The sequence below is a fragment of the Pseudophryne corroboree genome, chromosome 10 (genome assembly GCF_028390025.1).
Source record: "Pseudophryne corroboree isolate aPseCor3 chromosome 10, aPseCor3.hap2, whole genome shotgun sequence".
Classification (NCBI taxonomy): domain Eukaryota; kingdom Metazoa; phylum Chordata; class Amphibia; order Anura; family Myobatrachidae; genus Pseudophryne; species Pseudophryne corroboree.
Genome location: NC_086453.1, coordinates 81,574,841 through 81,601,411, shown reverse-complemented (window position 1 = coordinate 81,601,411; position 26,571 = coordinate 81,574,841). Strand labels below are relative to the sequence as shown.

General features: G+C 46.1%; 1 protein-coding gene across 4 annotated transcripts in view; it reads left to right on the top strand.

Annotated features, from left to right (window-relative positions):
• FUZ (fuzzy planar cell polarity protein) overlaps window positions 1-26,571 on the top strand; it is a 322,221-nt gene that overhangs the window by 39,178 nt on the left and 256,472 nt on the right. For all 4 annotated transcript variants that reach the window (XM_063942537.1, XM_063942538.1, XM_063942536.1 and 1 more), the window contains exon 3: window positions 4,735-4,819. In XM_063942537.1, the coding sequence (XP_063798607.1) occupies window positions 4,735-4,819 (85 nt within the window). The remainder of the gene's footprint in view (window positions 1-4,734; window positions 4,820-26,571) is intronic.

The window sequence follows — 26,571 nt, the reverse complement described above, 5'->3', positions numbered from 1 at the left end:
CTTTATCATATATAAAGCCCTTACTTAATTTTTCATTCTGACAGGGCAGAATTGAGGACTCGTCCTCAATTTCTCCTTAAGGTGTTTTCTGTTTTTCACATGAACCAACCTATTGTGGTACCTGCGGGTACTAGGGACTTGGAGGACTCCAAGTTACTTGACGTTGTCAGGGCCCTGAAAAATATGTTTCCAGGAAGGCTGGAGTCAGAAAATCTGACTCGCTGTTTAGCCTGTATGCACCCAACAAGATGGGTGCTCCTGCTTCTAAGCAGACGATTGCTCGCTGGATTTGTAATACAATTCAGTTTACACATTCTGTGGCAGGCCTGCCACAGCCAAAATCGGTAAAAGCCCATTCCAAAAGGAAGGGGGCTCATCTTGGGCGACTGCCGAGGGGTCTCGGCTTTACAACTTTGCCGAGCAGTTACTTGGTCAGGGGAAAACACGTTTGCTAAATTCTACAAATTTGATACCCTGGCTGAGGAGGACATGGAGTTCTCTCATTCGGTGCTGCAGGGTCATCCGCACTCTCCCGCCCGTTTGGGAGCTTTGGTATAATCCCCATGGTCCTGACGGAGTCCCCAGCATCCACTAGGACGTCAGAGAAAATAAGATTTTACTTACCGATAAATCTATTTCTCGTAGTCCGTAGTGGATGCTGGGCGCCCATCCCAAGTGCGGATTGTCTGCAATACTTGTACATAGTTATTGTTACAAAAATCGGGTTATTCTTGTTGTGAGCCATCTTTTCAGAGGCTCCTTCGTTGTTATCATACTGTTAACTGGGTTCAGATCACAGGTTGTACGGTGTGATTGGTGTGGCTGGTATGAGTCTTACCCGGGATTCAATATCCTTCCTTATTATGCACGCTCGTCCGGGCACAGTATCCTAACTGAGGCTTGGAGGAGGGTCATAGGGGGAGGAGCCAGTGCACACCACCTGATCCTAAAGCTTTTATTATTGTGCCCTGTCTCCTGCGGAGCCGCTATATCCCCATGGTCCTGACGGAGTCCCCAGCATCCACTACGGACTACGAGAAATAGATTTATCGGTAAGTAAAATCTTATTTTTACTCACGGCATTACAAGGTTTTTTCTTTGTTCTGGTAATCGTAATGTGATTGACAGGAAGTGGGTGTTTCTGGGCGGAAACTGGCCGTTTTATGGGTGTGTGTGAAAAAACGCTACCGTTTCTGGGAAAAACGCGGGAGTGGCTGGAGAAACGGAGGAGTGTCTGGGCGAACGCTGGGTGTGTTTGTGACGTCAAACCAGGAACGAAACTGACTGAACTGATCGCAGATGCCGAGTTAGTGTGGAGCTACTCAGAAACTGCTAAGAAGTGTCTTCGCAAATCTGCTAATCTTTCGTTCGCAATTTTGATAAGCTAAGATTCACTCCCAGTAGGCGGCGGCTTAGCGTGTGCAAAGCTGCTAAAAGCAGCTTGCGAGCGAACAACTCGGAATGACCCCCAAGATTCTATGGTAAGTGTGTCATTTTGGCTCTGCCCCTTATTCAAATGTCCGTGATTCGCTGCATTTTGTAACTATGGAGGTGTGGCCTACTTATGCAATAGTCAGGTCCCACCCCCATCACCTCCTACTTGCATCTCCTGTCCATGTATCTTCTGGAGAGGAAACATCAAAAGTAGGCAGGTATACTCTTTCGAAGGTTTGATACATGGCCCTTAGGCTGTGGATCTTTTAAAGCTGGCTACACATTAGATGTTGCAATGTTGTTGACGACGCGGGGGAGTGTGCAAAGTCAGCGACGTAATGCGTATACACTTGACAATTTTAACAAAGAGTCGTTCCGATCCATCACATCTGCCACATCGTTCACAAAAATCGTCCCATGTGTACCCAGCTTTGGATCCAGACCGCCTCTCCCACTGCATCCCTATTTACATCTGTTTGCATGGCAATCATATCTAAAGGTGGGTACACACTAGGCAATGTGCTCTATGAGCGACGCCTAGTGTGTTTCCTTCCCTGCCGGGGCGGTCGGCGGCAGTGCGTAAACACTGAGCAATATACAAACGATATCGCCCAGGCTGTGCATGCAGTTTTTGGACAACAGTCCAAATTTAGCTGCATGCATGTTTGACAGCGATGGTCGCTGACGACCCACGGGGCCGCGCATTGCCCGTCTTTCTGCAGCATACTCACTAGTCGATATGGTAAAAAACGTCGCTCAAGAAGGGCAAAATTAGCTATGTTGTTTACTCTATCGGCAAGTGTGTACCCACCTTAAGACTAGTACATTTTAATAAATTCATTGTAGAAAAACGCATCAAATCCAATATAAAATAATCTAAATGTAGCGCATCACTCAAAATATAGGTTGTATTATAAACCACATAAAGTACAGATATTTGAAAAAATAAAAAAATGTAACATTGCAGAATAAAGTTAGGGTGTAATTGGTGTACATGGTGGGTAATTCCGAGTTGATCGCAGCATCAAATTTGTTAGCAGTTGGGTAAAACCATGTGCACTGTAGGGGGGCAGATATAACATGTGCAGAGAGAGTTAGATTTGGGTGGGTTATTTTGTTTCTGTGCAGGGTAAATACTGGCTGCTTTATTTTTACACTGCAATTTAGATTTCAGTTTGAACACACCCCACCCAAATCTAACTCTCTCTGCACATGTTACATCTGCCCCACCTGCAGTGCACATGGTTTTGCCCAACTGCTAACAAATTTGATGCTGCAATCAACTTGGAATTACCCCCTTGGTGAGATTCGGGCTATGCCCGATTCTCACTGTGCGACAGGGGCCGGGTTGGCACATAGTCAGTATCGCAAGCACATAATGAGTGTGCTTGCGATACTGACTATGTGCGATTTTGGCTGAGTTTCAATTTTGACTATCTCTTCTATAGAGATAGTCAAAATTGACTTGCCTGTACAGTCTATCTTTTCTTTCGATGCCGACCACGCGGCATCAAATCGGGATCGCAAGGTGGCTGTCACCTTGCGATCTGCACTAACTTTTCTTCCGATTCTGACTATATAGTCAGAATCGGAAGAAAAAATCTCACCATGTGTACACACCCATAGTGATGTGTTACTTCCCGAGTGCATTCTTTTTTTTTTTTTTTTTTTTAAATCATTTTGATTTAATGCCATAAATAAAAAATATTTATGCAGCTGAAAGTGATAGCAGTTGTTTTTTGTGTTGGGGCACCAGAGATGCAGGTTTGGCATACATTTGTGATACTGCAACACATTAATTCTTCAGTGTATGTTCACAGAATAGAGCATGCGCATATTTGAGGGGAGATGTCTCAAACTTTGGAGTGAGATAAATTGGAGTTTATGCCCAAAGTAACCAATCAGCTTAAAACTGTCATTTAGAAGACTGTGCTAGATAAATGACTGATTTTATATATGTTCAGTGCACTGTATGAACGGTGCTGTTATGACAGTGTTGCTGAGTGTGAATAATTTGCAGCCGTCTGTTGGGTCATGTGGGAAAAATGTAGAAGTTATACAAGCCAATGTTTTGACTGGCTGGCATGTACTGGGCAACCTTAAAGGTTCATTGTGAACTTGGCAACACCCATTGGAGGCTTAATGGGATGAGATCCAGCTTTTCAGTACTCTGTCCAAGTGATCAAGTAAATCCAGAATTCCCGGTAACGCCAGTACTGCATCTATAAGATGACTGTGCACACATTAGTACATAGAGGGCGTTTTCCAATAATGATCTTTGAATTTTTGATGGGATCATCATTATCGTGATACTATACTGCGCGTGGAGCCACTTCACATTGAGGGGGTAATTCTGAGTTGATCGCAGCAGGATTTTTGTTAGCAGTTGGGCAAAACCATGTGCACTGCAGGGGAGGCAGATATAACATGTGCAGAGAGAGTTAGATTTGGGTGGGTTATTTTGTTTCTGTGCAGGGTAAATACTGGCTGCTTGATTTTTACACTGCAATTTAGATTTCAGTTTGAACACACCACACCCAAATCTAACTCTCTCTGAACATGTTACATCTGCTCCCCCTGCAGTGCACATGGTTTTGCCCAACTGCTAACACAAATCCTGCTGCGATCAATTCAGAATTACCCCCTGAGTGTGGTAGTAGTCTCACCCGATAACCAATAAAATGTCTTTGAACAGAACCTGTACATGTCACGTGAAATGCATAGCTATCAATTAAGCGCTGCTGCTGCCTTCTCACAATTTTGGCATCTACGTATATTTGGGGGTAGTTTCCTAAACTTCATAACAATTCACCCTGTGACGAGCACTGTTACAGTCCTTTTATGACCGACAGAGCTTTCTCTGTTAATAGCTACAAAGTATCTCCAACTACTTATGCTGATGCTTATTGCTATTTACTAACATTGCATTTAGGTACAAACTTCCAGCAACTTTCATTGCATATATTTGTGTTTAGAATGTCCTTCTGTGCTTTTTACCAATGATCAGAAACTTGCCTCATAGCTCTAGGATGCTACACAAAGCTGCTTGCTGAATACACTTGTATCCAATGTAGAGAGCACATACCAACCAATCAAGTATTACCATATGTCGGCAAGTTGGTCAGTTTACCACACTTCCTGTTGGTTGTCATGGTTAAGTACAATTGCCACCTACATGCAATGTCTGTGTATGACCTTCGTTGGCTTCGCTCCTTTACATGCACTATCCCACTGGCTTTTCTGTCAGCACCACAGCTGTTTATTACTCGCCCTTCATGCATTTTATTTCTGTTTTTATAGCATTAATCTAATAGTGATGTCCCGTGAAAGCACAGCCAGCGAATATTCACTAAACAAGCTCCTGGAGAATGTTTTCAGTGCCATGGTAAGCGGTCCACCCAGAATTAGTCTAATAGTTGGGATTCCACATTGGTGGCTCTTGTTCAGTCTGGGTCAGTGGTTCTCAAACTCTGTACTCAAGGCACCCTAACAATCCAGGTTCTGAGGTACTACAGTAATTGAGCCACCTTTGCTCAAGGCTGGATATCCTTAAAACCTGGACTGTTAGGTTGCATTGAGGGAATTGTTTTACATATTTAAATATTGTTATTGTAAACCTTTATCTGTATAGCTCCAGCATATGCCATAGCTCTTTACAGCTTTATGTGAGGTGTATGAAATACTGCGTGGCTTTTGCTTGAGTGCAAAAGGAGAATTTCAAAGGGAACTTGGCACCATATCTAACATTATTATGCACTGTACTCCGTGCCTGGAGCAATATCACCAGCTCCCATCACAAACCTTCCAAGCATGCTCACCCTGTACATGAATATGTCCGGAGCTTGCTCACTGGACCTGATTCAGATGTGGTTGGCGTTGCTGTTGCCGCTGCTTACATGGAAGCAGCAGCGGTGGCACTAACACGTTAATACAGCAGAAGTCTGATCATCTGCGACACCATCGGCCGGCTGTGTGACCCATGGGGTTGCACAAGCCGGCCGCCCAACTACAACAAAGAGGCCAGGAAATCTCTTCCGATGGAGAGCCTGGCCTGGTCACTTTCCCACAGTGGCAGCAGACTGTCAGTCACTGCTGCCGATATGGATCCGACGTTGCAGACCCGTACTGCAGTACAGGTCCGACGCATGCACAAAATACTGAACATTGGTATTTGGCGTCAGTCACATCTGAATTAGGCCCACAGTGCACTGTTAGATCATTTGTACCATCTTATATATTGCTGCCAAAGAGACTCGTCCATTTGTAGCTGCATTACCTGTAGTTCAAAACAAGACAGAGTGCACACCAGCATCCGCAATTACCTCTCGTAACGCTGTGCTGGCTGTGACCGGTGAAAGGATAATTCCCCCGCCCCAGGTGTATATTGGCACGTTTGTAATACAATGCATTTGATGAGCAGTACATAGGGAGTGTGCTGATTCCAGGAAGGCCTGTGGCCTCCACCCATCTTTGGTTAAACACATTCCTACAGGAGTTTCGCCATATCCCTATTTGCAGCGAGTGATTCCTATTACAAGTAGTTATATGTAGGTCAGAGTGAGACACTCGGTTACCAGCCCATTACGAGTCTGTTGGATCCATAATTCTGTGACTGTGTAGAACATTTTTACCTCACATGACTTTCTGGGAATAGATCCACAGAATATGCCCTGCAGGGCTGGTGTGACTATCTGTCTAAAGTTAAATGATGAAGGTTTCAAAAGAAACATATAAGGTGAACCTGTCTCCTGGAGACGTGCTTGGAAAGACGGTCACAGTTTAAGAACAATGCTACATCTCTGAAACTGAAATGTTTCTTATCCAGCGACAGCGTGAAAAAAACCAAAACGTTTATTTTAATATAGGGCACTGTATACTTACCAGTTGTCATTCCCTGGTATTGATATGGAATGTCAGTGTACAGATCCTCTTGTACAGGGATAAGTGTCCTTTTGTGATGTATCTTGCTTCATTCACCTCACCTTAAAGGCAAGATCCGATATGAAAAGACACCAAGTAATATGAACAAATATTTGTGTTTCTGTATACACTACCTAAAGTTTACTATGTTTACATTATACTTGCAGCTGCTCATGCACCTTAAGGCCCATACACACTTGCCGATAAAATGAGCGACATCGCTCATTTTCCCCCTCCCTGAGCGACGTCGCTCATTTTATTGGCAAGTGTGTATGCCGCCAGCGGAGACCGATGCGCGGCCCCGTGGGTCGGCAACGATCGTCGCTGTCGCCAGTGCATGCATGCAGGTTCTGGACTGTCGTCCAGGAGCTGTATGCAGGGCTGGTGAAGGCATGACGTCACTGAGCAATATGAGGGGTCATATCGCTCAGTGTGTACATTCGGCCGCCGACCGGCCGGCCCACCCCGGGAGGGGAAACATTAGACGACGTCGCTCACAGAGCGACATTGTCTAATTTGTACGGACCTTAAGTATAAGTTATTTCTCTAACGTCCTAGTGGATGCTGGGGACTCCGTAAGGACCATGTGGAATAGACGGGCTCCGCAGGAGACAGGGCACTCTAAGAAAAAATTAGGACTACTGGTGTGCACTGGCTCCTCCCTCTATGTCCCTTCTCCAGACCACAGTTAGAATCTGTGCCCGGACAGAGCTGGGTGCACTTTAGTGAGCTCTCCTGAGCTTGCTAATAAGAAAGTATTTTATTAGGATTTTTTATTTTCAGAGAGATCTGCTGGCAACAGACTCTCTGCTACGTGGGACTGAGGGGAGAGAAGCAAACCTACTAACTGCGGATATGTCGTGCTTCTTAGGCTACTGGACACCATTAGCTCCAGAGGGATCGAACACAGGAACTCACCCTTGGTCGCCCGATCCCGGAGCCGCGCCGCCATCCCCCTCGCAGAGCCAGAAGACAGAAGCCGGCGAGAGAAGCAAAAAGACTTCAAAATCGGCGGCAGAAGACTCCTGTCTTCATATGAGGTAGCGCACAGCACTGCAGCTGTGCGCCATTGCTCCCACATTAAACCCGCACACTCCGGTCACTGTAGGGTGCAGGGCGCAGGGGGGGGCGCCCTGGGCAGCAATTGAGTACCTCCTGGCATAATAGAGCATATATACAGCTGGGCACTGTATATATGCATGAGCCCCCGCCATTATTTTACACAAAATCGCGGGACAGAAGCCCGCCGCTGAGGGGGCGGGGCTTCTTCCTCAGCACTCACCAGCGCCATTTTCTCTCCACAGCTCCGCTGAGAGGAAGCTCCCCAGGCTCTCCCCTGCAGAATCACGGTAGAAGAGGGTAAAAAGAGAGGGGGGCACATAAATTTGGCGCAAAAACAGTATATACAGCAGCTACTGGGTTAACACTAAGTTACTGTGTCATTCCTGGGTCATATAGCGCTGGGGTGTGTGCTGGCATACTCTGTCTCTCCAAAAGGCCTAGTGGGGGAACTGTCTTCAAATAGAGCATCCCCTGTGTGTGTGTGGTGTGTCGGTACGCTTGTGTCGGCATGTTTGACGAGGAAGGCTATGTGGAAGCAGAGCAAGAACAAATGAATGTGGGGTCGCCGCCGACACCCGATTGGATGGATATGTGGAAGGTTTTAAACGATAATGTTAATTCCCTGCATAAAAGGTTGGATAAAGCTGAAGCCTTGGGACAGTCAGGGTCTCAACCCATGCCTGATCCTACAGCGCAGAGGCCGTCAGGGTCTCAGAAGCGCCCACTATCCCAGATTGTTGACACAGATATCGACACGGATTCTGACTCCAGTGTCGATGGCTATGATGCAAAGTTGCAGCCTAAAATGGCTAAAGCCATCCGCTACATGATTATAGCAATGAAGGATGTATTGCACATTTCAGAGGTAAACCCGGTCTCTGACAAGAGGGTTTATATGTTTGGGGAAAAAAGGCAAGAAGTGACTTTTCCCCCTTCACATGAGTTAAATGAGTTATGTGAAAAAGCTTGGGATTCTCCTGATAGGAAAGTGCAGATTTCCAAACGGTTGCTTATGGCGTATCCTTTCCCGCCAACGGACAGGTTACGCTGGGAATCCTCCCCCAGGGTAGACAAAGCTTTGACACGCTTATCTAAGAAGGTGGCCCTGCCGTCACAGGATACAGCCTCCCTAAAAGATCCTGCGGATAGGAAGCAGGAAGGTATCCTGAAGTCCGTTTATACACATTCAGGTACCCCACTGAGGCCGGCAATTGCGTCGGCCTGGATGTGTAGTGCTGTAGCAGCATGGACAGATACTCTGTCTGAGGAACTTGATACCTTGGACAAGGATACTATATTACTGACCCTGGGGCATATAAAAACGCTGTCCTATATATGAGGGATGCCCAGAGAGACATTTGCCTACTGGGCTCTAGAATAAATGCAATGTCAATTTCTGCCAGAAGGGTCCTGTGGACTCGGCAATGGACAGGTGATGCCGACTCAAAAAAGCACATGGAGGTTTTACCTTATAAGGGTGAGGAATTGTTTGGGGATGGTCTCTCGGACCTAGTTTCCACAGCTACGGCTGGGAAGTCAAATTTTTTGCCATATTTTCCCTCACAACCTAAGAAAGCACCGTATTACCAAATGCAGTCCTTTCGATCGCACAGAGGCAAGAAAGTCCGAGGTGCGTCTTTTCTTGCCAGAGGCAGGGGTAGAGGAAAGAAGCTGCACAATACAGCTAGTTCCCAGGAACAGAAGTCCTCCCCGGCTTCCACAAAATCCACCGCATGACGCTGGGGCTCCACAGGTGGAGCCAGGAGCCGTGGGGGCGCGTCTCCGAAATTTCAGCCACCAGTGGGTTCGCTCACAGGTGGATCTCTGGGCTATACAGATTGTGTCTCAGGGATACAAGCTGGAATTCGAAGTGATGCCCCCTCACCGTTACCTCAAATCGGCCCTGCCAGCTTCCCCCATAGATAGGGAAGTAGTGTTAGCGGCAATTCACAAATTATATCTCTAGCAGGTGGTGGTACAGGTTCCCCTCCCTCAACAGGGAAGGGGTTACTATTCCACAATGTTTGTGGTTCCGAAACCGGACGGTTCGGTCAGACCCATATTGAATTTAAAATCCCTGAACATTTACCTGAAAAGGTTCAAGTTCAAGAAGGAATCGCTGAGAGCGGTCATCGCAAGCCTGGAAGAGGGGGATTTTATGGTGTCTCTGGACATAAAGGATGCTTACCTGCATGTCCCCATTTATCCACCTCATCAGGAGTACCTCAGATTTGTGGTACAGGACTGTCATTACCAATTCCAGACGTTGCCGTTTGGTCTGTCCACGGCACCAAGAATATTTACCAAGGTAATGGCGGAAATGATGGTGCTCCTGCGAAAGCAAGGAGTCACAATTATCCCATACTTTGACGATCTCCTCATAAAGGCGAGGTCCAGAGAGCAGTTGCTGATCAGCGTAGCACACTCTCGGGAGGTGTTACAACAGCACGGCTGGATTCTGAATATTCCAAAGTCGCAGCTGATTCCTACGACGAGACTGCCCTTCCTGGGCATGATTCTGGACACAGACCAGAAGAAGGTGTTTCTCCCGGAGGAGAAGGCCCAGGAGCTCGTGACTCTGGTCAGAGACCTCTTAAAACCAAAACAGGTGTCGGTGCATCAATGCTCGCGAGTCCTGGGAAAGATGGTGGCGTCATACGAAGCCATTCCCTTCGGCAGGTTCCATGCGAGGAACTTTCAGTGGGATCTGTTGGACAAGTGGTCCGGATCGCATCTTCAGATGCATCGGCTGATCACCCTATCCCCCAGGGCCAGGGTATCTCTTCTGTGGTGGCTGCAGAGGGCTCACCTTCTCGAGGGCCGCAGGTTCGGCATACAGGACTGGGTCCTGGTGACCACGGATGCAAGCCTCCGAGGGTGGGGGGCAGTCACTCAGGGAAGAAACTTCCAAGGGCTGTGGTCAAGTCAAGAGGCTTGTCTGCACATCAATATCCTGGAACTAAGGGCCATATACAACGCCCTGAGTCAAGCGGAGCCTCTGCTTCGCAACCAACCGGTGCTGATTCAATTAGACAACATCACCGCAGTGGCTCATGAAGCAGGGTGGCGATGGCAGAAGCCACCAGGATTCTTCGTTGGGTGGAGAATCACGTGCAAGCACTGTCAGCAGTGTTCATTCCGGGAGTGGACAACTGGGAAGCAGACTTCCTCAGCAGGCACGACCTCCACCCGGGAGAGTGGGGACTTCATCAAGAAGTCTTCACACAGATTACAAATCGATGGGAACTGCCACAGGTGGACATGATGGCATCCCGCCTCAACAAAAAGCTACAAAAGTATTGCGCCAGGTCAAGAGACCCTCAGGCGATAGCTGTGGACGCACTAGTAACACCGTGGGTGTTCCAGTCGGTCTATGTGTTTCCTCCTCTTCCTCTCATACCCAAGGTGCTGAGAATCGTAAGAAAAAGAGGAGTGAGAACAATACTCATTGTTCCGGATTGTTCAAGGAGGACTTGGTACCCGGAACTGCAAGAAATGCTCACAGAGGACCCATTGCCTCTACCTCTCAGACAGGATCTGTTGCAACAGGGGCCCTGTCTGTTCCAAGACTTACCGCGGCTGCGTTTGACGGCATGGTGGTTGAACGCTGGATACTAGCGGAAAAAGGCATTCCGGATGAAGTTATTCCTACGCTGATAAAGGCTAGGAAGGCCGTGACAGCAAAACATTATCACCGTATATGGCGAAAATATGTTGCTTGGTGTGAGGCCAGGAAGGCCCCTACAGAGGAATTACAGCTGGGCCGGTTCCTTCACTTCCTACAGTCGGGAGTGACTATGGGCTTAAAATTAGGGTCCATAAAGGTCCAGATTTCGGCCCTATCCATTTTCTTTCAAAAGGAACTGGCTTCTCTTCCTGAGGTTCAGACGTTTGTGAAGGGAGTGCTGCATATTCAGCCCCCTTTTGTGCCACCAGTGGCACCTTGGGATCTTAACGTGGTGTTGAGTTTCCTGAAATCTCACTGGTTTGAGCCACTTAAGACCGTGGAGTTAAAGTATCTCACGTGGAAAGTGGTCATGCTATTGGCCTTAGCTTCGGCTAGGCGTGTGTCAGAATTGGCGGCTTTGTCATGTAAAAGCCCCTATCTGGTTTTCCATATGGACAGGGCAGAATTACGGACTCGTCCGCAATTTCTGCCAAAGGTGGTGTCATCTTTTTATTTGAACCAACCTATTGTGGTGCCTGCGGCTACTCGTGACGTGGAGGATTCCAAGTTACTAGATGTAGTCAGGGCTTTGAAGATTTATGTAGCCAGAACGGCTGGAGTCAGGAAAACTGACTCGCTGTTTATCCTGTATGCATCCAACAAGCTGGGTGCTCCTGCTTCAAAGCAAACTATTGCTCGCTGGATCTGTAACACGATTCAGCAGGCTCATTCTGCGGCTGGATTGCCGCATCCAAAATCTGTAAAAGCCCATTCCAGAAGGAAGGTGGGCTCTTCTTGGGCGGCTACCCGAGGGGTCTCGGCATTACAGCTTTGCCGAGCAGTTACTTGGTCTGGTTCAAACACGTTTGCTAAATTCTACAAGTTTGATACCCTGGCTGAGGAGGACCTTGTGTTTGCTCATTCGGTGCTGCAGAGTCATCCGCACTCTCCCGCCCGTTTGGGAGCTTTGGTATAATCCCCATGGTCCTTACAGAGTCCCCAGCATCCACTAGGACGTTAGAGAAAATAAGATTTTACTTACCGGTAAATCTATTTCTCGTAGTCCGTAGTGGATGCTGGGCGCCCGTCCCAAGTGCGGACTTCTTCTGCAATACTTGTATATAGTTATTGCTTAACTAAGGGTTATGTTATGTTTGCGTCAGGTTGTCTGAGGCTCTGTTGTTGTTCATACTGTTAACTGGGTAAGTTATCACAAGTTATACGGTGTGATTGGTGTGGCTGGTATGAGTCTTGCCCTGGATTCCAAAATCCTTTCCTTGTACTGTCAGCTCTTCCGGGCACAGTTTCCTTAACTGAGGTCTGGAGGAGGGACATAGAGGGAGGAGCCAGTGCACACCAGTAGTCCTAATTCTTTCTTAGAGTGCCCTGTCTCCTGCGGAGCCCGTCTATTCCCCATGGTCCTTACGGAGTCCCCAGCATCCACTACGGACTACGAGAAATAGATTTAGCGGTAAGTAAAATCTTATTTTCTCTAACGTCCTAGAGGATGCTGGGGACTCCGTAAGGACCATGGGGATAGACGGGCTCCGCAGGAGACATGGGAACTTTAAGAAAGACTTTGACTCTGGGTGTGCACTGGCTCCTCCCTCTATGCCCCTCCTCCAGACCTCAGTTTGATACTGTGCCCAGAGGAGATGGGTGCACTGCAGGGAGCTCTCCTGAGTTTCCTGCTAAGAAAGTTTTTTAATTAGGTTTTTTATTTTCAGGGAGCACTGCTGGCAACAGACTCCCTGCATCGTGGGACTGAGGAGAGATAAACAGCCCTACTTCTCTGAGTTTCAAGGTCCTGTTTCTTAGGCTACTGGACAACATTAGCTCCAGAGGGAGTCGGAACACAGGTCTCACCCTGGAGTTCGTCCCAGAGCCGATCCGCCGTCCTCCTCGCAGAGCCAGAAGATAGAAACCGGGTGAGTATGAGAAGAAAGAAGGCTTCACAGGCGGCAGAAGACTTTGTGATCTGCGCGCCATTGCTCCCACACACCTCACACACTCCGGTCACTGTAAGGGTGCAGGGCGCAGGGGGGGCGCCCCGGGCAGCAATATAAACCTCTATTATAGCATAAACACATATATACATCTACAGCTGGGCACTGTACATGTATATAAAGAGTCCCCGCCATGTTTTTGGATACTTTGAGCGGGACAGAAGCCCGCCGCCGAGGGGGCGGGGCTTCTCCCTCAGCACTCACCAGCGCCATTTTTCTCCACAGCACAGCGCTGAGAGGAAGCTCCCCGGACTCTCCCCTGCTTACTGAGGTGACAGTGGGTTTTTCAAGAGGGGGGGGGGGGGCACATAATTGGCGAAAAACAAGTTATTTCAGCGCTACTGGGGAAACATTCTGTGTTTTGCCTGGGTTATATAGCGCTGGGGTGTGTGCTGGCATACTCTCTCTCTGTCTCTCCAAAGGGCCTGGTGGGGAACTGTCTTCAGATAAGAGCTTCCCTGTGTGTGTGTGGGGTGTGTCGGTACGCGTGTGTCGACATGTATGAAGTGGAAGGCTCACCTAAGGAGGAGGGTGTGTGTATGAATGTCAGATCTCCGTCGGCAGCGCCGACACCGGACTGGATGGAGATGTGGAATGTCTTGAGTGCTAGTGTAAATTTATTACACAAGAGATTAGACAAGGCTGAGGTTAGGGAACAGTCAGGTAGTCAGTCCATGCCTGTCCCTGTGTCACCGGGACCTTCCGGGTCTCAGAAACGCACATTGTCGCAAATAATGGACACAGATACCGACACGGATTCAGACTCCAGTGTCGACTATGAGGAGGCAAAATTACAGCCAAAAGTGGCTAAGGGCATTCGATATATGATTATTGCAATAAAAGAGGTTTTGCATATCACGGAGGAACCCCCTGTCCCTGACAAGAGGGTACACATGTATAAAGTGAAAAAGCCTGAGGTCACTTTTCCATCCTCGTATGAGCTGAGCGAGCTGTGCGAAAAGGCTTGGGAATCTCCAGACAAGAGGCTGCAGATTCCCAAAAGGATTCTTATGGCGTATCCTTTCCCGCAAACGGAAAGGATATGATGGGAGTCTTCTCCTAAGGTGGACAAGGCTTTAACACGTTTATCAAAAAAGATAGCGCTGCCATCACAAGATACGGCTACCCTCAAGGATGCTGCTGATCGCAGACAGGAGGTTACCATGAAGTCCATTTACACACATTCAGGTACAATTCTTAGACCGGCAGTGGCGTCGGCCTCGGTTTATAGTGCTGTTGCAGCATGGACAGACTCCTTATCTACGGAAATTGAGATCCTAGATAAGGGTACCATTTTAATGACTGATAAAGCCTACAGATTTACCCTATATTAAACACTATAAAAGGTTAAGAGACACAGTACGCAATTGGCGCACGAGGTACCGTAAGGGTACGCCCTTAGCGTAGCGGACACTGTATCGGGAGCGAGCCGCTCGAGCGACACAAACGCTCGCGAGAATACGCTGTTGGTATCAAGCACACCATAGGCTGCCGATTACCGTAATGATACGCTACCAGCGGACGCTCGAGACCACGAGGAGATCACAAGCGGCGCTGACGCTCACAGAGTTAAACCTTAATAACTATACCATAAGTAATGTACTTATACTGTAAACCTTTATGCAGTGATAATGTGTAGATGCAACGCAATGTAACCTTGTTAGTTTAAAAGCTGTATGAGCGACTGAGACGCTCAGAGAACCCTTAGAAATATAATAAACACTCAAATACCGGTCTAAGGTTCTAACACCTTTAAGAGAGAGAATGAACGTTCAATTGCAAAAGAATATACAGTACAGTTTATACACTACCAGGCTAACATAAATATCTAACAGAATTACTACACGTTAAAATACAATAGCAACACTATTACATTTAAGGGGAAGGAGAGAGAGAATGGCTTACAACAATTTAGGAGGTAAAATGGTTGCAGAGAACTTACGCACAAGGGGAAACAATCGCAAGCGCCTTTCTGGATATCCAGCTCCCGATTATCAGTGATGAGAACCGTTGAGAAGAGTAGAGTGGAGCTGGCCCAGGTCGGCTTGTCTTTATATACACTTACACACAGTACAGTACAATGGTCCCTACATTCTTATTGTTCATTGGACACAGGAACCCGTCTCCGTATTATAACAAAAGGTCATAGGTTGGTTCATACAGGTGGGCTGTGACTATTTCAAACTGCTCAAGTGGGAGGGAAACTCAGCTTTCCCGCCGCATGGGTAATAAACTGCAAATATAGTAAATGTCCATAAACTTCTTATAGTCATAACTATACGCACGAGCGATTAATCCGTTTCTAACCAACACCGGAATATTGCTAATTATATACCCTTCCGATGGATACTAAACACCACTGTGTAACCCCTGTCTGACCCTTCGTATCAAACAAAGAGGGATCTCTTTGTCTCTGAACATGCTACATTAACTAAACTTTCAGATTCTATCAACGGGACCATAATCTACAAAATACATTATATGACTAAAATATGTAACGATTGAGTCGCCCGCTAGACGCACACAAACTCTTCCGTAAATGCGCATACCGTGCGCCTGCGAGTGCACGCGACTGCGAGTATACGCACGCACGGGAGAGCTCATGCACGTGCAGCGGGCACACGCATGAGGTGCATATATGGCAATGTGCAGCGTGATATTTTTCTGACTTTGACAGTCCACCCTTTGGCAGTCACCAATAACTGCCACTTCCTAAAACAGTTCAAAAAGAGAAAAATATATGTCATATGTAAATACATTTCTATGATTGGGTAGGGGAGGAGAGAAGAAGGTGGGAAAAAGGTATGACCTAGTGAGATAGTAGAAGCATGTATGTATGAGTCCATGTTTGAGGGGTCATGTATCATCGTGCCGTACGTGTTTTAGATCAAGCTTCGAGGTATTGCGAAGTATACATTTGAATTCCTTCTTATCCCGTATTACGGGTCTGTGGATGGGCTGTCAAACTTTACCGAGCTCTTTTCGGCTTTTGGTTGCAACAAAATGGGGGAGCACATTTTAGTTGATGCCCACTGTCGAATTTATCACTGATTTGGCCGCCCCCGTATCTACAAGGAAATTTAATGGTTTACCAGCTACATCAATTGTGACCTCGGGTTCACTTCCAAGACTCGCAATTAATTTCACTGGCTGCAGATTACAGGTATGGCCACACCCCTATTGGGTATGGTGACCTCCCTGAATCGCACTGGCAGCAATTACTTGTGGTGGGGGTAGATGGGAACTATCAGAGATTTGCCAGTCTCTTCGTGGGGGATACCTTTTTGTTTCCCCTGTATCTGGCTCATAGCTCCGCCCCTGCGGTCCTTGATCCCAATATCTCGTATCTGGTCGTTGCCTAGGGGGTTGATATGAATTTTGTATTTGTTTTGTCTTACAATCACGTGCCATGTGTCCCTCTCTGTGGCAATTATAACATTTTATACCTCTTGACTTACCCACAGGGGTCACAGTTCTGGCTGAGGTGGCCGGGTAGTAAGGGCCTGTATGCTCACAGCCATTAGCTTATCACTCTGTGACCACCTGTGTCTGATGATATTCCGATCATGCCCAGCAGCAGCCTCTCCCAATGCATCCACCGACATACCTCTCCAATCATGCCTAGTGGTTTGTATTCTATTCCTTAAAACCTCTTTTAACCCATCCATTAATACAGAGACAGCTACTTCCCTGTGGTGTACATTAGTTTTAATGTCATCTATACCAGTGTACCTAGCCATATCCTGCAGAGCCCGGTGAAAATACTCTGGTGTGGATTCACCTTCTTTTTGTTTTATTGTAAAGATTTTATTCCACTTTACTACTGCAGGAAAATATACTCCTAACTGTAAGTTGATTCTCTTTACATTATCCTGATTATACTCGTCTGTTAATGGTACTTCCTCATCTAACTTGCAATCAGCGATAAACTTTAACGAATCAACATTGGGGGGTAAACATGCCCTCAAAACTGTCCTCCAATCTTTGTTATTTGGCTCTGCAGAATTTCCTAGCTCTCTAATATACTTTTGACATGCAACTAAATCTTTCCTAGGATCAGGGAATTCAGACATCATTGATCTTAATTCTGCTCGGGAAAAGGGACAGTGCATGGCGATGTTCCTGACAGGAGTTGCTCCTGAGGCTTCAGTTTTCCCATTTGGCACTGCTATTACCCTAACGGGATTAAGTCCAATAACATAATTCTGAGTAGATTCTACAACATGTGGTGAAATGGTTTCAGCATAGTGTATGGTGCCGTACTTACCAGTCGATACGACCTCACCTGTCCCTCCGCTAGGGGCCTTTGATACTAATCTTACGGGTTGGGTCGTGCCCACTGCTGTTTCTGATATGGTGGCTGCTAGGGAGAGTGCTGATATTGTTGTGGGCTCATCCTCTTGGTCACAATCCTTGGGAAAGTTCAAAACAGGGTACAACTTGCACGGATTAGTGTTAGCATTAATTACTTTAGTTACATTATCTTTAACTTCTATACATTTATCATAACCTTGTGTGCCATTCTCTGCAACCAATTTCTCTCCAGGTATGTATGGTGGTGGGGGTGCAGTGGCTATCAGTTTCCTGATAGGGTTAGATCCAGTGGCTTGCGCCAACCCCCTTTGTATTTCACCTTCCTGTTGCCACAATGTTAAATAGTCATAATGTCTAATACACCTTCTTGAAGATTTAATCAGGCAAACTCTTCTCCTTAAATTCTGTAATACTTCTGGGTTAAAACTACCTACCCGGGGAAACTTCTCCCCGTCATGCACAGTCATCCTTTCCCATTCATTGCACAACATCTCTGTGTGATGACCATATTTCTCACACATGATATACCTTGCCGACCCGATTGGTCGGTTTACCAAATCAACCTGAACCTCGGTTGATCGCCCCTTACCTGAACAACTGGCCCCCATCTTTGCAGGTGCTGCTTTCACTACCTCTGACTTCAAATCAGGGTCTTCGACAACCCTTACAAAAACCAAGATGTCCGGGGTAAGGCTGCGGTGGGGGTTTTGCCTCGAGGTCCGCCCACTTAACTCCCGCCCACGCTGGCCAATACGGCGACCAAAGTTCCCAGAGGTTCCGTACCCAACCTAGGGCACCTATGAACGTCTACTTGCTCGGGCGTGTGGGAGTATGTTACCCTCCCCAGCAAGTATCAGTCGTTGGAATGTCCCTGAGTGATCAGGCTACTTCCCTTAACATAAAAAAAATTACACAAATCACGTTAACAATGTGCAAGTAGCGTTCTTATGAATATTCAAGACACGCTAATGCACACAATCACATGCGGTACAATCGTATCTGCACACAAGCAACTAATCTTATGTGCGGAACGATCAGTGGAATCGAAAATTTCGGCTGCGAATTCCTTCAGCCTGAGCTTTATTGGCCTATATGGGTCTCGCACCAACCCTCTTCGGTTGTGCTCTCTACTTCTAGTCTGCTGTACCTGAACCTCCTGGTCCTTGACCTCCTGGTCTGTTATGTACAGCAGACTCTACTGCTCATAATATGTCGAGACTAACAAGGGACGCCTCCCAAGCCACCCCACGCTATCACTCTCGCTGGTGTACCTCTTCCTACTGGCCTATGGTTCCCACGTTCGTAAAAAAAGAGAGATCTTATATATATACACACTCTTACATTCGAACACTCTTATTTCTGTACAGAATTCCTTTCATTCAGTAATAGTCTAACCCAGAAGAATTGCAACAGAGAAAGTTTTTTCTTTTAACTTTAACTTTTTGGATTTGAGATAGATTTGCGTTATTATCGCGTTACTTCCTTATTGCCTACTAAAACAATACTATCGTGCGGTTTGTATTATGTGGGCATATCCGTACGCTCCATTGTGTAATATACGCTCCGTGCGTCGACCCTTGCGTTGCGTACGCCCTGCCCTTGTAAGGACACGTGTACACAGACCAAGTACGTCCACAGTAACACACTACACGTTTATCAATGTAAATGATCTTTAATTGTAATCATTCACTGAACACCACCCAAATCTCCCTTGTATTTCTAGGCGAGACTGTGTGCGTGCCTTTTACAATTATTCCCTTAAATATTACTTTTTATCTTTTAACTATTAATAACAACAAATCTCTCAGCACGTTATCACTGGTATGTGGCAATCAGGAGAATGATATACGGACAAATACTACTAAACAAGAAATACAGGTGTGTGTGCTTATGCGTACGTACGCAAAACAGAAACTAAACAGTTTTAAAAGACAATAACGTACTGTTCTTACCTTCCGGTTCCGGATTCCCTCAGCACTCCTTACTAAGCTAAGCAGACGCTTATCTGGTCAGCACTACGAGGGATAACACCTTCCCGCCCTTTGCTGACCGATAATGTCTGCTAAAGTTACCTAGTGCAGATATGTGAAGAGCGGGCGAGCCCCCAATTGATAAAGCCTACAGATTTACCCTATATTAAACACTATAAAAGGTTAAGAGACACAGTACGCAATTGGCGCACGAGGTACCCTAAGGGTACGCCCTTAGCGTAGCGGACGCTGTATCGGGAGCGAGCCGCTCGAGCGACACAAACGCTCGCGAGAATACGCTGTTGGTATCAAGCACACCATAGGCTGCCGATTACCGTAATGATACGCTACCAGCGTAGCGGACGCTCGAGACCACGAGGAGATCACAAGCGGCGCTGACGCTCACAGAGTTAAACCTTAATAACTATACCATAAGTAATGTACTTATACTGTAAACCTTTATGCAGTGATAATGTGTAGATGCAACGCAATGTAACCTTGTTAGTTTAAAAGCTGTATGAGCGACTGAGACGCTCAGAGAACCCTTAGAAATATAATAAACACTCAAATACCGGTCTAAGGTTCTAACACCTTTAAGAGAGAGAATGAACGTTCAATTGCAAAAGAATATACAGTACAGTTTATACACTACCAGGCTAACATAAATATCTAACAGAATTACTACACGTTAAAATACAATAGCAACACTATTACATTTAAGGGGAAGGAGAGAGAGAATGGCTTACAACAATTTAGGAGGTAAAATGGTTGCAGAGAACTTACGCACAAGGGGAAACAATCGCAAGCGCCTTTCTGGATATCCAGCTCCCGATTATCAGTGATGAGAACCGTTGAGAAGAGTAGAGTGGAGCTGGCCCAGGTCGGCTTGTCTTTATATACACTTACACACAGTACAGTACAATGGTCCCTACATTCTTATTGTTCATTGGACACAGGAACTCGTCTCCGTATTATAACAAAAGGTCATAGGTTGGTTCATACAGGTGGGCTGTGACTATTTCAAACTGCTCAAGTGGGAGGGAAACTCAGGTTTCCCGCCGCATGGGTAATAAACTGCAAATATAGTAAATGTCCATAAACTTCTTATAGTCATAACTATACGCACGAGCGATTAATCCATTTCTAACCAACACCGGAATATTGCTAATTATATACCCTTCCGATGGATACTAAACACCACTGTGTAACCCCTGTCTGACCCTTCGTATCAAACAAAGAGGGATCTCTTTGTCTCTGAACATGCTACATTAACTAAACTTTCAGATTCTATCAACGGGACCATAATCTTCAAAATACATTATATGACTAAAATATGTAACGATTGAGTCGCCCGCTAGACGCACACAAACTCTTCCGTAAATGCGCATACCGTGCGCCTGCGAGTGCACGCGACTGCGAGTATACGCACGCACGGGAGAGCTCATGCACGTGCAGCGGGCACACGCATGAGGTGCATATATGGCAATGTGCAGCGTGATATTTTTCTGACTTTGACAGTCCACCCTTTGGCAGTCACCAATAACTGCCACTTCCTAAAACAGTTCAAAAAGAGAAAAATATATGTCATATGTAAATACATTTCTATGATTGGGTAGGGGAGGAGAGAAGAAGGTGGGAAAAAGGTATGACCTAGTGAGATAGTAGAAGCATGTATGTATGAGTCCATGTTTGAGGGGTCATGTATCATCGTGCCGTACGTGTTTTAGATCAAGCTTCGAGGTATTGCGAAGTATACATTTGAATTCCTTCTTATCCCGTATTACGGGTCTGTGGATGGGCTGTCAAACTTTACCGAGCTCTTTTCGGCTTTTGGTTGCAACAAAATGGGGGAGCACATTTTAGTTGATGCCCACTGTCGAATTTATCACTGATTTGGCCGCCCCCGTATCTACAAGGAAATTTAATGGTTTACCAGCTACATCAATTGTGACCTCGGGTTCACTTCCAAGACTCGCAATTAATTTCACTGGCTGCAGATTACAGGTATGGCCACACCCCTATTGGGTATGGTGACCTCCCTGAATTGCACTGGCAGCAATTACTTGTGGTGGGGGTAGATGGGAACTATCAGAGATTTGCCAGTCTCTTCGTGGGGGATACCTTTTTGTTTCCCCTGTATCTGGCTCATAGCTCCGCCCCTGCGGTCCTTGATCCCAATATCTCGTATCTGGTCGTTGCCTAGGGGGTTGATATGAATTTTGTATTTGTTTTGTCTTACAATCACGTGCCATGTGTCCCTCTCTGTGGCAATTATAACATTTTATACCTCTTGACTTACCCACAGGGGTCACAGTTCTGGCTGAGGTGGCCGGGTAGTAAGGGCCTGTATGCTCACAGCCATTAGCTTATCACTCTGTGACCACCTGTGTCTGATGATATTCCGATCATGCCCAGCAGCAGCCTCTCCCAATGCATCCACCGACATACCTCTCCAATCAGGCCTAGTGGTTTGTATTCTATTCCTTAAAACCTCTTTTAACCCATCCATTAATACAGAGACAGCTACTTCCCTGTGGTGTACATTAGTTTTAATGTCATCTATACCAGTGTACCTAGCCATATCCTGCAGAGCCCGGTGAAAATACTCTGGTGTGGATTCACCTTCTTTTTGTTTTATTGTAAAGATTTTATTCCACTTTACTACTGCAGGAAAATATACTCCTAACTGTAAGTTGATTCTCTTTACATTATCCTGATTATACTCGTCTGTTAATGGTACTTCCTCATCTAACTTGCAATCAGCGATAAACTTTAACGAATCAACATTGGGGGGTAAACATGCCCTCAAAACTGTCCTCCAATCTTTGTTATTTGGCTCTGCAGAATTTCCTAGCTCTCTAATATACTTTTGACATGCAACTAAATCTTTCCTAGGATCAGGGAATTCAGACATCATTGATCTTAATTCTGCTCGGGAAAAGGGACAGTGCATGGCGATGTTCCTGACAGGAGTTGCTCCTGAGGCTTCAGTTTTCCCATTTGGCACTGCTATTACCCTAACGGGATTAAGTCCAATAACATAATTCTGAGTAGATTCTACAACATGTGGTGAAATGGTTTCAGCATAGTGTATGGTGCCGTACTTACCAGTCGATACGACCTCACCTGTCCCTCCGCTAGGGGCCTTTGATACTAATCTTACGGGTTGGGTCGTGCCCACTGCTGTTTCTGATATGGTGGCTGCTAGGGAGAGTGCTGATATTGTTGTGGGCTCATCCTCTTGGTCACAATCCTTGGGAAAGTTCAAAACAGGGTACAACTTGCACGGATTAGTGTTGGCATTAATTACTTTAGTTACATTATCTTTAACTTCTATACATTTATCATAACCTTGTGTGCCATTCTCTGCAACCAATTTCTCTCCAGGTATGTATGGTGGTGGGGGTGCAGTGGCTATCAGTTTCCTGATAGGGTTAGATCCAGTGGCTTGCGCCAACCCCCTTTGTATTTCACCTTCCTGTTGCCACAATGTTAAATAGTCATAATGTCTAATACGCCTTCTTGAAGATTTAATCAGGCAAACTCTTCTCCTTAAATTCTGTAATACTTCTGGGTTAAAACTACCTACCCGGGGAAACTTCTTCCCGTCATGCACAGTCATCCTTTCCCATTCATTGCACAACATCTCTGTGTGATGACCATATTTCTCACACATGATATACCTTGCCGACCCGATTGGTCGGTTTACCAAATCAACCTGAACCTCGGTTGATCGCCCCTTACCTGAACAACTGGCCCCCATCTTTGCAGGTGCTGCTTTCACTACCTCTGACTTCAAATCAGGGTCTTCGACAACCCTTACAAAAACCAAGATGTCCGGGGTAAGGCTGCGGTGGGGGTTTTGCCTCGAGGTCCGCCAACTTAACTCCCGCCCACGCTGGCCAATACGGCGACCAAAGTTCCCAGAGGTTCCGTACCCAACCTAGGGCACCTATGAACGTCTACTTGCTCGGGCGTGTGGGAGTATGTTACCCTCCCCAGCAAGTATCAGTCGTTGGAATGTCCCTGAGTGATCAGGCTACTTCCCTTAACATAAAAAAAATTACACAAATCACGTTAACAATGTGCAAGTAGCGTTCTTATGAATATTCAAGACACGCTAATGCACACAATCACATGCGGTACAATCGTATCTGCACACAAGCAACTAATCTTATGTGCGGAACGATCAGTGGAATCGAAAATTTCGGCTGCGAATTCCTTCAGCCTGAGCTTTATTGGCCTATATGGGTCTCGCACCAACCCTCTTCGGTTGTGCTCTCTACTTCTAGTCTGCTGTACCTGAACCTCCTGGTCCTTGACCTCCTGGTCTGTTATTATGAGCAGTAGAGTCTGCTGTACATATGTCGAGACTAACAAGGGACGCCTCCCAAGCCACCCCACGCTATCACTCTCGCTGGTGTACCTCTTCCTACTGGCCTATGGTTCCCACGTTCGTAAAAAAAGAGAGATCTTATATATATACACACCCTTACATTCGAACACTCTTATTTCTGTACAGAATTCCTTTCATTCAGTAATAGTCTAACCCAGAAGAATTGCAACAGAGAAAGTTTTTTCTTTTAACTTTAACTTTTTGGATTTGAGATAGATTTGCGTTATTATCGCGTTACTTCCTTATTGCCTACTAAAACAATACTATCGTGCGGTTTGTATTATGTGGGCATATCCGTACGCTCCGTTGTGTAATATACGCTCCGTGCGTCGACCCTTGCGTTGCGTACGCCCTGCCCTTGTAAGGACACGTGTACACAGACCAAGTACGTCCACAGTAACACACTACACGTTTATCAATGTAAATGATCTTTAATTGTAATCATTCACTGAACACCACCCAAATCTCCCTTGTATTTCTAGGCGAGACTGTGTGCGTGCCTTTTACAATTATTCCCTTAAATATTACTTTTTATCTTTTAACTATTAATAACAACAAATCTCTCAGCACGTTATCACTGGTATGTGGCAATCAGGAGAATGATATACGGACAAATACTACTAAACAAGAAATACAGGTGTGTGTGCTTATGCGTACGTACGCAAAACAGAAACTAAACAGTTTTAAAAGACAATAACGTACTGTTCTTACCTTCCGGTTCCGGATTCCCTCAGCACTCCTTACTAAGCTAAGCAGACGCTTATCTGGTCAGCACTACGAGGGATAACACCTTCCCGCCCTTTGCTGACCGATAATGTCTGCTAAAGTTACCTAGTGCAGATATGTGAAGAGCGGGCGAGCCCCCAATTGATAAAGCCTACAGATTTACCCTATATTAAACACTATAAAAGGTTAAGAGACACAGTACGCAATTGGCGCACGAGGTACCGTAAGGGTACGCCCTTAGCGTAGCGGACGCTGTATCGGGAGCGAGCCGCTCGAGCGACACAAACGCTCGCGAGAATACGCTGTTGGTATCAAGCACACCATAGGCTGCCGATTACCGTAATGATACGCTACCAGCGTAGCGGACGCTCGAGACCACGAGGAGATCACAAGCGGCGCTGACGCTCACAGAGTTAAACCTTAATAACTATACCATAAGTAATGTACTTATACTGTAAACCTTTATGCAGTGATAATGTGTAGATGCAACGCAATGTAACCTTGTTAGTTTAAAAGCTGTATGAGCGACTGAGACGCTCAGAGAACCCTTAGAAATATAATAAACACTCAAATACCGGTCTAAGGTTCTAACACCTTTAAGAGAGAGAATGAACGTTCAATTGCAAAAGAATATACAGTACAGTTTATACACTACCAGGCTAACATAAATATCTAACAGAATTACTACACGTTAAAATACAATAGCAACACTATTACATTTAAGGGGAAGGAGAGAGAGAATGGCTTACAACAAATTAGGAGGTAAAATGGTTGCAGAGAACTTACGCACAAGGGGAAACAATCGCAAGCGCCTTTCTGGATATCCAGCTCCCGATTATCAGTGATGAGAACCGTTGAGAAGAGTAGAGTGGAGCTGGCCCAGGTCGGCTTGTCTTTATATACACTTACACACAGTACAGTACAATGGTCCCTACATTCTTATTGTTCATTGGACACAGGAATCCGTCTCCGTATTATAACAAAAGGTCATAGGTTGGTTCATACAGGTGGGCTGTGACTATTTCAAACTGCTCAAGTGGGAGGGAAACTCAGGTTTCCCGCCGCATGGGTAATAAACTGCAAATATAGTAAATGTCCATAAACTTTTTATAGTCATAACTATACGCACGAGCGATTAATCCGTTTCTAACCAACACCGGAATATTGCTAATTATATACCCTTCCGATGGATACTAAACACCACTGTGTAACCCCTGTCTGACCCTTCGTATCAAACAAAGAGGGATCTCTTTGTCTCTGAACATGCTACATTAACTAAACTTTCAGATTCTATCAACGGGACCATAATCTACAAAATACATTATATGACTAAAATATGTAACGATTGAGTCGCCCGCTAGACGCACACAAACTCTTCCGTAAATGCGCATACCGTGCGCCTGCGAGTGCACGCGACTGCGAGTATACGCACGCACGGGAGAGCTCATGCACGTGCAGCGGGCACACGCATGAGGTGCATATATGGCAATGTGCAGCGTGATATTTTTCTGACTTTGACATGACCCTAGGGCATATAAAAGATGCTGCGTTATCTATGAGGGATGCTCAAAGAGACATTTGTTTGCTAAGTTCCAGAATAAACGCTATGTCTGTTTCAGCTAGGCGAGTCTTATGGACCCGGCAGTGGACGGGTGATGCCGACTCAAAGAGGCATATGGAGTCTTTGACTTACAAAGGTGAGGAGTTATTTGGAGAAGGCCTCTCGGACCTCGTCTCCACAGCTACGGCAGGTAAATCGAATTTTTTGCCTTTATGTTCCCTCACAGCCTAAGAAAGCGCCTCATTATCAAATGCAGTCCTTTCGTTAGAATAAAAGCAAAAGAGTACGAGGAACGTCCTTTCTTGCCAGAGGTAAGGGCAGAGGAAAAAAGCTGAACACAGCTAGTTCCCAGGAACTGAAGTCCTCCCCTGCCTCTGCAAAATCCACCGCATTACGCTGGGGCTTCCCTGGGGGAGTCCGCTCAAATGGGGGCACGTCTTCGACTTTTCAGCCACATCTGGGTTCATTCACAGGTGGATCCCTGGGCAATAGAAATTGTTTCTCAGGGATACAAG